Source organism: Artemia franciscana, chromosome 1 (assembly GCF_032884065.1).
Source record: "Artemia franciscana chromosome 1, ASM3288406v1, whole genome shotgun sequence".
In the NCBI taxonomy this organism is placed as follows: domain Eukaryota; kingdom Metazoa; phylum Arthropoda; class Branchiopoda; order Anostraca; family Artemiidae; genus Artemia; species Artemia franciscana.
Window position 1 is genome coordinate 56,976,658 of NC_088863.1, and position 12,312 is coordinate 56,988,969.

Genomic DNA, 12,312 nt, shown 5'->3' on the forward strand with positions numbered 1-12,312 from the left:
ATTTTGGATCCCCCCCCAACTCTCCTCAATGTCACCAGATCCGGTCGGGATTTAAAGTAAGAGCTCTGAGACACGATATCCTTCTAAACATCAAATTTCATTAAGATCCTATCACTCTTTCGTAAGTTAAAAATACCTCATTTTTTCTAATTTTTCAGAATAACCCCCCCCCCAACTCCTCCAAAGAGAGCGGATCCGTTCCGGTTATGTCAATCATGTATCTAGGACTTTTGCTTATTTTTACCACCAAGTTTCATCCCGATCCCCCCACTCTAAGCGTTTTCCAAGATTTTAGGTTCCCCCCTCCAACTCCTCCCAATGTCAATCGGATCCGGTCAAGATTTAAAATAAGAGCTCTGGGACACGATATCCTTCCAAACATCAAATTTCAATAAGATCCCATCACCCGTTCGTAAGTTAAAAATACTTCATTTTTTCTATTTTTTCCGAATTAACGGGCCCCCCACTCCCCCCCCCCAGATGGTCAAATCGGGAAAATGACTATTTTTAGTTTAATCTGGTTCGGTCCCTGATGCGCCTGCCAAATTTCATCGTCCTAGCTTACCTGGAAGTGCCTAAAGTAGCAAAACCAGGACAGACCGACAGACAGACCGACAGAATTTGCGATCGCTATATGTCACTTGGTTAAAACCAAGTGCCAACAAAACTGAAGTTAAGGAGCAACATTAAAACTTCAAGCGAACAGAAATCATTACATATACAAAAAGGAGTTTCCCCCTCTTCGACACCTAACTCTGTGTGCTATTAATTATCATAAGAGACGACAAAAATTGCAGCAACTACACTTATCATGACAATAAAGAATTAAGAATAAAATTAAAATTTCAAACTCCCTCAGTTACTTTTAACATTAACAAAAAAAAATATTTAAATTATCCAAAATGAGTTTTTACAAAAGCATGTGGGCAATGTTAAAAAGTTTGGAGTGACCAATCACACAAAATCATAACCAATCATAGAAAACAACAACACGTACAGAATATCTGGCAAAAAAGAGAGAAATTCGCCCCGCTCTTTACGCTAAAGTTTGACTCTTTCTCTCAACTCCACTTTTTAAAACAGTAAAAAACTTTAGCGTAAAGAGGGGAGCATTGATGAGAGAGCAGACCCTTTCATATACGAAGTAATTTCTGTTCGTTTTAAGTTTTAATGTCACTCCTTACTTTCAGTTAAAAAAACTTGTTTTTTTATTTAATTTCTGAACGTTTTTGAACTAATACATCTTTTGATTTTGGCTCTCTGCAGATGAATAATTAAAACAAAATTTGCATATTTATTATTTTTGGATAAATGGCTATCTCATAGTTTTGATCGAATGACTTTGAGAAAAAAGGGAACGGGGGAGGAGGTCTAGTTGTCCTCCAATTTTTTGGTTACGTAAAAAAGCAACTAAAACTTTTAATTTTTTAGGAAGGTTTATATTAGTAAAAGATATACGTAATTTACAAATTAGCTTACGTGACGAACTTCTGTATTCGCATTTTGTTATTACTTATATGAGGGGGTTCATCCCATCGTCAGTACCTCGCTCTTTAGACTAAAGCTTAAATATTGTCCCAATTCCTTAAGAATGGCCCCTGAATCATAAAAGCCATAGAATAAATAGTTGAAATTACTAAAAATAGTTTAGCGTAAAGAGTGAGGTATTAGGATGAGGTGAATCCCTCATATGCGTAATAATTTCTGTTCTTTTAAGTTTTAATGCTGCTCCTTACTTTCAGTTGAAAAAACTTTTTCATATTTATTTTTTAATTTTCTTAAAATAATGCTAGAAAATCCTGCAAAACTTCACGGAAATTTTCTTCCCCCATGACAAATTCCTCTATGGAAAGTTCCCCAAACATACCCTCTCTTCTCAACACCTCCTCCAACCTAAAAATCCCCCTGAAAACGTCTGTTCACTTCCCAATAAACATTACCATATGTAAGCGCTGGTCAAAGTTTGTAACTTGTAGCCCCTCCCACACGGATTGTGGGGGAGTAAGTTGTTCCCAAAGACATAGTTGATAAGGCTTTTTGACTATGCTGAATAAAATGGCTATCTCAGAATGTCTAGGTGCCCTCAAATTTTTTGGTCACTTAAAAAGGGCACTAGAACTTTTCATTTTCGTTAGAATGAGCCCTCTCGCAACATTCTAGGACCACTGGGTCGATACGATCACCCCTGGAAAAAAAACCACAAACAAACGAACAAACAGATAAACACGCATCCATGATCTGCCTGTGGCAAAAAATACAAAATTCCAAATTTTTGTAGATAGGAGCTTTAAACATATCCAATAAAGTTCCCTGATACGCTGAATCTGATGGTGTGATTTTCGTTAAGATTCTATGACTCTTATGGAGTGTTTCTTCCTATTTTCTAAAATAAGGCAAATTTCCTCAGGCTCGTAACTTTTGATGGGTAAGACTAAACTTGATCACTGTTATATATTTAAAATCAGCATTAAAATACGATTCTTTTGATGTAGCTATTGGTATCAAAATTTCGTTTTTTTGAGTTTTCGTCACTATTGAGCTGGGTCGCTCCTTACTACAGTTCTTTACTACTAACTGTTTGATCCAGTGTTAATGACAGATCTTTAAAAAGTGAGACTCCAGTTGATCTTGCAAGCGGAAATTCCCAACCAATGCAATCAAATATTCAAAAAATGAGCTCAGTGATTTTATGTGTAATCAACCTAATGTGTGCTTTAGCTTTTTCGATAGAAGATGTATGTCTAGTAATTGTAAATATCAAAAATTTGTAAATTTTATGTTTTTAGCCGTTGTGCAAACAGTCTGTGTAAATACCCCAACTTGATATTTGTAAAAAAAAAAAATTCAAGCTGAAGGTGCTTTAGCCGTACAAGAGCTCACATTGAATTGCCCATTATGGGTTGTAACAGGTTCCACAAAACTGGGCTTCCTAGAAGCCACCTTAATTCTACTAAATTTAGCAAGCATTTTTAGTCGAGTAATTTTGCTCATGCATCATTGGGGGCGGAGGGTAGGTTTAAAACCCAACCTTTGTTAGGGCAGCGCCAAAAATACTTGCGACCCCCTCCACCCTTGGGTTGGGTTCCAGTCGAATTCCAGTCTTATCCCCCTTCATTTTCAGCTCCACAATTAATAAAACTTCAAGATTACGAAATCCCCTTCATTACCCCTTGTTACCTCGTCCCCCTCCCCACATACAGAAGTCCTATTTCCTCCCCCTTACAGTATGCTGACCTATACCCTCCCTACTCTGACACAGGTAAAAGGTAAACAGGAAGGTGTGTGAAAGCACAGGATGGCTGGCCCCCAACCCCCCATTGCACTTCCTGGCTGAAGGGCCAAGAAACGGAGATCAGCACCGCCGGTACGGACTGTAAAGTCTAATGCCGTATCCTTTACCTTTTTTTTACCTACCTTTACCTATTCTGCCACAAACCAGCAATTTCTTGACAGACATGAATCACCATTCCCACCATGGCAATTACCAGGTAACAGCCGTTTAACAGATCATCTCCATTCTGCTGCGATTCTCAGCCAAGCTAATAATATCTCCTTTGGAAAAGAGTGCTCTCCTTTCCTATACCCACGCTCCTCTTACTCCCTTCTGGCTCATAAAATTAGCAAACAAACAACTGTTCGCTTTAGTATAACCGTTTTACTTTTCCTAAGTTCCTTGTTATGAATGCTGAAGGCCTGAATTTTGACAAAGTGACCGAACTAGAGGCCCTCTCCCAATTACACAAAATTGAAGTAATTGTTGTAACAGAGGTCCAAGCACAGGAGTCTGACCTTTTAAAAATCAATAACTGCTCCCAATTCATAAAACTTCGTCCTCTATGACCACCCCCTAGGTAAAAAGGGAGGCAGATTATAATTATTTGTAGGTAACTATCTCGTCCCTGAATTAATGCATACCCCCAACCTTTCAGATTACGATGAAATCATTTAGGTAAATGTGAGACCCAAAGTCTTGCCTCGCCCTTTTAATTTGTTTGTTTGTTTGTTGTTTTTTTTGCTGCTTTTATTATTCCAAGTCAAAACACTGCACAAAGACAGTGGTTTTTCCAACAACTATATGTAGTGTCCTCTGCAAATGCCCAAATGCCGGTATTTTCCTAGTAGGTGATGCCAATAATCTAAAGTTAAATTTCCTTTGCAGTTCCCTCAATTTAAAACAAATAGTAAAAATACAAACAACCAATGGAAATACTACTCTTGATCTGATTTGCACGAATATGCAAAATTTTCGTAACTCACCTGTTCCTTTGCCCCCTTTAGGAGGAAGCTACCATTTTTGTTTATTAATGAAGCCTCATTCCAACTTTAATCATACTTTTTCTGTTACCCAATTCTCTAATCGTCCAATCTCCAATGAAGGCCTCTTCAAGTTTGGATCTTGGATTACAAATGAAAACTGGTCACCTCTTAAGGGGAATAATGACATTAATGTTAAACTGTCTTGCTTCCAAAATCTGATTAAAACCGAACACTTAGAATCCTTCCCTGAGAAAAAAGTAAAATCGTGTTCTAAGGACAAACTTCACATTACTAGTCAGCCAAAAAAGCTAATTAGGCTTAAAATTAATCGTTTTCAGAATAGTAAAACAGCTAACTCACTGCATAAACATATAAAAAAAAAGAAATACATAAATCTGCTTCTGTAAGTAACTTAACCCAACTGGAACTTAAACTCTAAAAAAGAGCAACTACAAAACAAAAAGAGCTGTTTTTGATTTGGATATTCTTATTTTACTAGATGATCTATCTCTCCTGAAATATCTATTCTCACAAGATGTATGTATCTCTTCTGCAAGATGGGATGTATCTCTTTTCTTGCTGTTGCTTTTTAAAACTTGTTTAAAAGAGAATCTGTTGCGATTCAAAGTTGCTATGTGAAAATGCACTTTTAAACTGGTGTTAACTTTCGTCCTTGTGGAGAAGTTTTTACTTACTCCAATCCTCTTAAACTGAAAGTGAATATTTGTCCAAATCTCACACAAATAGCCAAATTCCCTCAAAACTGTTTATTAGTCAGTTGAAAGAATATTGAAAGAGCTGGTAGCTATCAAGGTGTACATACAGTTAAAGCAGGTAATGGGAAAGCTGGAATGTGGAAGATTAGTCGCCAAAAACAGCCACACTACAATGTAGCAGCAATTCTGTTTATTTTGGGGATTAGATTAGGGCAAAGCTAATATCACAGCTTCATAATGCATGTGACTTCCAGGCTGTCAATCACTATTGTTTTCCCAGAAAGTCAAATGGTGCTTTTTTTATAGTTGTAGTATAGTGACCAATGAGAATCAGGCATGCAGTCAGGTATGCAGAGTTTTTATAAAAATACCAATAGCATTGGAGTGTACAACTCCATCAATAAAGTAACAGCAGTAGGCTATATACAGTATGTGTCAAACTTTGGATTCCATACTCCACTAGCAGTATTAGAGTAAATATGATATAGTGCTTTTGATAAAATGGTGCTTATGAAGTATAATATTTATGGCTAATATATCCCTTGCCACTGAATTAGATTACATTGTTAATAGTGATTACGAAAACTACTGATATTTATAACTGCAAGCTATACTAAATTACATTTGTTACTTTTCTGCAAATTGTGTATATAAAATACCCTTTGCCTAAAGCAAAGCTATCAAAACAAAAGCTATGCACCTGAAATGTCAGCAGCTTTTGGAATTCTGCTAATAAAAATTTTGAAATTTCATTTTGTTCAAAATACTCAAAAGATGTAGCATTTATTCCTCTATTGTTGCCAGGCCACCCAAAGAAACCAAGGTAAGGAATGTAATTCATAAAAAAAAAAATCATTTTTTACATGCAGAATTTATCAGTGGGAAATCACAGGTCTTTCCAAAAAAGGGTTAAGAGTTTTAGGGTGAAATTTTGGGGGTGTGAAGGGTACATTGAGCTAAATGAAAAGACACTCTGTGCATCTAACTTTTCAAAAAGGTGTATCTATAAGATCCTAGAAATGGGTAAGGGTGTTAACTTGAAACTTCCAGGACCACTACTACTACAACTGCTACCATGACTACTTGCCACTGCCATTACAACTACTTGTAACTGCAACTAAGATGACTTGCAAGGGTATATGTGGTTCTGACTGCCACTGCTTGTGACTGCAGTTTTTTTTTAATAATTGTTATCTGTCAAGACTGTAAAACACTGCTGCTCTTCCCAAGATCCTCTACATTTCATCCTGATGAAAGATTCTTGCAAATGTGATAAATTGAAAATCTACTCTACTTCATTTCATTTTGGAAAATATTGACTGAAATATCCAACTTGGACACACAGTTCAAAGCTCATCAATAGTCTTCTAAACCAGATCCTACTACAGCTGTTGTTAGACTTATTGAATAACACAACAAAAGATTTCACCATATGCTTGGGATCAACTCCTTCTATGCTATTTATACTATCATAGTTGTATGTGCTCTTTTGCTTTTTATTTATTTTTTTTTTATTTTTTGTAGTGCTCTATCGTTTTCTTTTTGTATGAACATGGGTTTTATGACACTTGCCATAAGAATAATGGTTCTTCACTTACACTACAAAACCTTTATTTAATTTTTTTTATTATTAAGTCAACGTAGGCCATTTGAATTTTTCAATACTCAGGTGCATGGAGAGGGGGGGCATTGTCAGGGTAACAGCTGTTATGTTGAAAACAGCATAAAATAAGGAATCTAATGGTTCTAGTTTTATTTTATTAAGATGTTTTCTTCAGAAGAACCATAAACCTGTAGCATTACTGTTGTTAATAATTGTATTTACTAGTCAACACTCTTTCCAGTACATTCTAGCTTAAGAGTTTTTTTTTATATATATTTGTAAATAACTAAGCTAGGTGAATGCATCTATCAGGAATACATTCTGTACCCTGATGGTTTACTGGGAAGATATTTAAACTATCTGCTTCTACTCTTCCTCCTCTAGAGGGCTTTGACCTTTGATGACTTTTATCAATCTTTTATCCCTTACAACTATTTTCCTTATACAATAGATCTTCTGCTCAAACAAGCCACAAGAAAAGTGTTTTCAGCCTCATACTTTGCTTAGGCTAAATTTATAAGATTTTAAAAAAGTGTAAATATTTTAGTTAAATTTTAAAAAAAACTTGATAACCCTAAATTATCATAAATCACACTGACCACCAGGATATGGTAGAGTTGAAATCCTGTAGAGAATCTTGCTGACAGTGTTAACTTCACCAAGGTTATGCAGCATCCCAAGTTAGCTTCAATTCCACATTTGTCCAGTCCTAATCAACAGCAATCTTGAAAGATTCAGCAGTCTTGGATTGAGCAGCAGCATATGAGAGACAATTTCATAAGGGCACAAAGCAAACAATTTAGAAGATTCAATGCACATAACATTGCCTTCTGGGGACTTGTAGTTTCTGGTTGTGTCCCTTGGTGCTACTGAAGAGGGGTGGAGAGAAAACTTAACTCATGCTTGCATGTTCAAGAAACCTATGATTCAGGATTGTAAGCCATGATATGGCTTACTATTCTACAGAAATATTTTGAATAGAATTTAAAAAACTAGAGCTAACAAAAAAGAGATTGAAAACAAAAAATAAGGAAAAATGTTTTGTTTTAAGGCAATGCTTAGACATGTCATGTAAGCCCTGCAATCTTCTAAACCCCAGAAATAACAGAAGGGTTAGATTAGGTAGATACTTCACACGGTAAATTTTTGTACCTGAATTTGGTAAATTAGCAGTATGGGTACACCAACTGATGTATTTTTCATGTTCTTTGATAAACCATTTCTTAAAGAGCTGGAGACATGCTCAAAAATGATATCAAAGCTAAACTGATGTCATTTTTGAAGGGTTTATGGCTTTTTACAAACTTATACAAATTTGTTTTCATAATAACAATTTTATTAAGATCAACAAAATTAATAACTGTGATTCTTGTGTCAATTACAAACAGATATTTTTTTCTCACTAGCCATTTTTTAGAATTCAAGCCTTCGGTTACTATAAGTCTTATTAGCCCTTTGAGGGCTCAAAATTTAATTTCCTACAGAAATGATGGTAAAATTCTAGTTTGGCTACTATTGGCTATCTTGGAAATGGTTAGGAAAATGAAAATTTCAGTAAGGAACCAATGGCAAAAGACATACTCTGCAAAGGTATTTCTCAGCTTCTATGTTAACCCTCCTCTGATTTCTAAGTCTTAGAAATTTGCCTACTTGATATGACCACACCTATTGCAATGTTGACAAAATAAAAGTTTACCTTAATTTTCAGTTTCTTTTTCTCTTGTTTTGTTCTAAAATGCACTTCCTGTGTTATTTGAATAAAATTTTTACCTGTATCAATGTATTTTCTTTTTTAATTTAGAAAATGTCTTTCAAGATCTTTGAAACCTCATAAATTGGGATTCAGCAAAGCTGTGAAGCTGAAACAGTTATTATATACTTCATTGAAGCACAATATCTATTTTGTTATGTTTCATTTTTACAACACAAAGACTTTTGAAGGTCATCAAAAGTCACTGTCCTCTAGAGAGAGAAGGATTGGAGGTAGATACTTCAAAATACCTTCTTGGGACACACTTTAGTCTGTAGACCAATCCTGAAAAATTTCATTTTCTCTACATAACTCCTTTCTAAAACAGGGAAAAGTAGTTTAACTAGAATTTTACTTAAGTCATCATTGAATTATGAAGGAGCCTAAAAAAAGCAAAAGTGATGTATTTGCTTTCATACCACATAAATTAAGAATATAATAACTGTTTCTACTGCAAATTTGAATTTAAATACATTTATACCTAACCTAACTAAAAATAATTTTGGCACTGAGAAAATGTAATAATATTTTGTTGAAAACAACCAAGAAAACAGTACTGAGAAAACTTGGTATTATTTTGTTGAAAACAACCAATAACTCATAGGCTACTTGAATTGAAAATTTGTCACTTTTAAGAGCTCAAAAAGTGCAAGCTGAAAAATGTGTGGTATAATCAATTATATTTATAAAGAACATAAAAAAGGCATTGAGTGATAAGTTCACTTTTTTGGTTCACTTTAAGTCAATTAGCTTATGTGAACTGCAAAAAAATTACCTTAGGTGACTCATAATTCTTTAGTGCTTCCGTCTAGGAATTCGGAATTCAAAACCGATACTCTCATCAAAAGTTGGATCATAATCTCAATTTGGTAATAACACTCCATAGACTTTGGCCTAGGGATTATCTAGGCATTCCTTTAGACTGCTATTCTGCGAAGCTTATTTACCTCTGCTTTTAAGAAGAAAAGCTGAAGCAGCACTATCTACACCTCCTGAAATTGCATAAACGACTCTCTTTATTTTCATAGTTAATCTATGTAATTAGGCTAGGTAGGGCTAAGGGTTGTGTAAGCATTCAGGTTATTATACATGTGTCTCAGACTCAAATTTAACGCTGTTCTTTCCGATCAGTAGCTTTTCACGCGGTATTTTCAAAACCAAACATCATGGAAAATATGAAAGTGACAAAGAACGTCCACCAAAGAAAAGAGCTCGTGTCAGGCCGTCTTCGATTATTAATCAGTCTTGGTTATTACCTTAAATTGCAGCTTGGAGCAAATTTAAAGATTTTTTAATCCAGGCAATAGGAAATCTACATAATTGTTACAGGCTACCACAAACAAGGAAAATAAATTTACAGTTTACCACATAATTTATGTCAGATAAAAGTGAATGCATCACTTGGTGCTTTTATTATGCTCTTTCGTAATTCAATGTTGCTCTAAAGAGAAATCATATTTGAGCCCTGAAAGGATTGAAAGAGCATAAAGAAGCCCACAGTAATGAAAAGTTAAAAAAAAATTAAAAGAGCCCCCCCTCCCCCGAAAAAAGACATTTTAACATATTTAAAGGTGAAACAGTAAACTTTATTTAGGTGATGTGATGGAGATTTTACAATGATTTAGCTCTTAAACAGTAAGCCTATATTAGCTGGTCAATTGCTGAGTATATTACCCTACCTAATAACAATTTATTATTTCGAATGTGGTTGGATTAAAGCAGGTTTAAAGGTGGTTTCTGTGAGATTTTCAGAAATACTTTCCTACTTGGAGACTTGTAAAAAAAAGAATGAAAAGCCAAGATGGTAAATATATAACTGTTCATATTATTGACTTACCAATAAAGTGAACATACCACTCAATACTTGTTTTATGCTCTTTACAAATAAAATAATTGCTTCTATTGCAAAATTCATTTTTAAGTACTTTTTGAGCTCTTAAAAATGATGGATTTTCAATTAAGTATAATTTATCTGTTGTTTTCTGACAAAATAATACCACATTTGATTAGTTGTTTGTGACAAAATAATGCTACATTTTCTCAGTGCCAAAATTATTTATAGTAAGGTTAGGTTAGATTAGGTCAAATGTGCTTAAATTTGAATTTGCAATAGAAGCAATTATTATATTTGTAAAAAGCATAAAAAAGGCATTAAGTGGAATGTTCACTTAATTGGTAAGTCAATATGAACAGTCATATATTTACCAACTATGCTTAGAGCACAAAAACTAGTAGAATACATCTGTTACAGTGTAACATTTGAATATATTTAACATAGTTGTAAGTAATTCAGGTAAAAAGTTTCATGAATAAAAGAAAGCCCACTGTCAAAGGCTAAAAAAGACCCTTGAAAATACTTAAATTAGATTACAATTAAGGAACCACTATCTAGCTTACCTGCATTTTGGAATATGAATTGGGTAGGCCAAACTTGAATAGGCTAGGCTCTACTAGTTATCAAGAGAATAAATCTTGTTTGGTAGCTAGAAAAACTGATTCTTAAATAGAGTAATATATACTCAAGATTAGAGCTCAGGAATGATCAGGTCCCATCACTTTTGCTTCTTATTTTATCTTAAGTTTTCAAAATATATGTCAGTTTCATCAAATCTAGACTAAATAGTACAAATCCTTTTTGATTATTTTAAACTAAAAATTATGGCATGGATTAGACTACTAGGCCTCATTGATTTGGTAATTTTCTGATTAACTCACAAATAGGGTAACTAAGAAATATACAAAGATCTGTTATGGGGTGGTTTTGGTAAAATAATAAGTTTGTGTTGTGCTCTTATCTTAAGGGGGGTTTGCGTTGAGTTGCTTGGGACTTTTCTAAGTCTTAATAGCTTAATGTGGATATGGGAGCTAAATTATTAATAAAATAAAAAGGCTTCGTATATAATCCCCAGTAACCTGGGAGACAGAACCATCTCCGTGTTGTTCGAGGTCTCCTGAAGCAAATATAGATTCCCTTGGGACCGTACCTGAAGGCTAGAGGAACTGTACCTGATGCCCTAATACATAGACAGAAGATGATTAAATACAATAAGGTTTATTTACTTACAACATACAATTATTGACAAAATAGCTTCAATGACTTATTGCATGAAAAAGGTGAACATGAGCAATTGATCTAATGCATTCGAATCTCTCCATAAAACTAAACTATTCGCCCTTGCGTTGGGCTCACATATCCAACGCGCGCACTCGCCGGACAGGCTTGGTGACCTGTGGAAGTTGACCTCCACTACTATTGGTAATATTTAATCATGTGATTAATCTTGCATCCAAAAGCTGTTTTTATGGCAAGGATTTCCCTTTTGGTTTTGAAAAAAACCCAGGGGTCAGAATAACTGGTTACTTAACTTGTTAAGTAACATTTAACTTCTCTAAATGCACGTAGTCCAACTGCGTTGGATTATGCAGACTGTTAAATTTAGCAACTGTTAAATTCTAAATGATTTTATTCAAACCTTTTTCTAATTGAAATTTACTAAAGGGGTGTGACTGAGAAATTTAGTCCTGAATTTAAGAGTTCCTAGGAGAGTATGGATGAGAGATTTGGTCCTATATTTGAGGATTTCTAAGGGGGTGTGAATGAGGGATTTGGTCCTGAATTTTGTAGAGGGGAGGGGGCTGGTCTATATGTTACATATCCCCTTTCCCATTGTAGATTGATGTCCCCATCAATCAGTCTAATCTCTTTCTTTAAATATTGCACTATCCTTATTGTCTATAAAAATTTTATTATAATTCCATAACCTTGTAATGATGATTAAAATTTAAGAAATATTTTCCTACACCTTATATATATATGTCCTGCACCTAGCACTAAAAAAATTATTTAACCACAACTCTTGACATTAACTGTTATTACACACGAATACCTGGTTCCAATTGTTTATTTTTACTTGAAGTTTTAACTGTTATATTTGATTTTTAATTGATCCCAGGTATTTTAACAATAAAAATAAAAATATACAACG

General features: G+C 34.4%; 1 protein-coding gene across 6 annotated transcripts in view; it reads right to left on the reverse strand.

The window, feature by feature from the left end:
• The window catches only part of LOC136031642 (mitochondrial tRNA-specific 2-thiouridylase 1-like), a 165,159-nt gene that overhangs the window by 127,559 nt on the left and 25,288 nt on the right, over positions 1-12,312 (reverse strand). The window contains exon 1 of one of the 6 annotated variants that reach the window (XM_065711290.1): positions 9,274-9,433. The exons of 1 other annotated variant lie outside the window; for it this stretch is intronic. In XM_065711290.1, the coding sequence (XP_065567362.1) occupies positions 9,274-9,352 (79 nt within the window). In that variant the 5' untranslated portion in view covers positions 9,353-9,433. 4 more of the 6 variants (XM_065711325.1, XM_065711316.1, XM_065711299.1 and 1 more) reach the window with 4 other exon arrangements.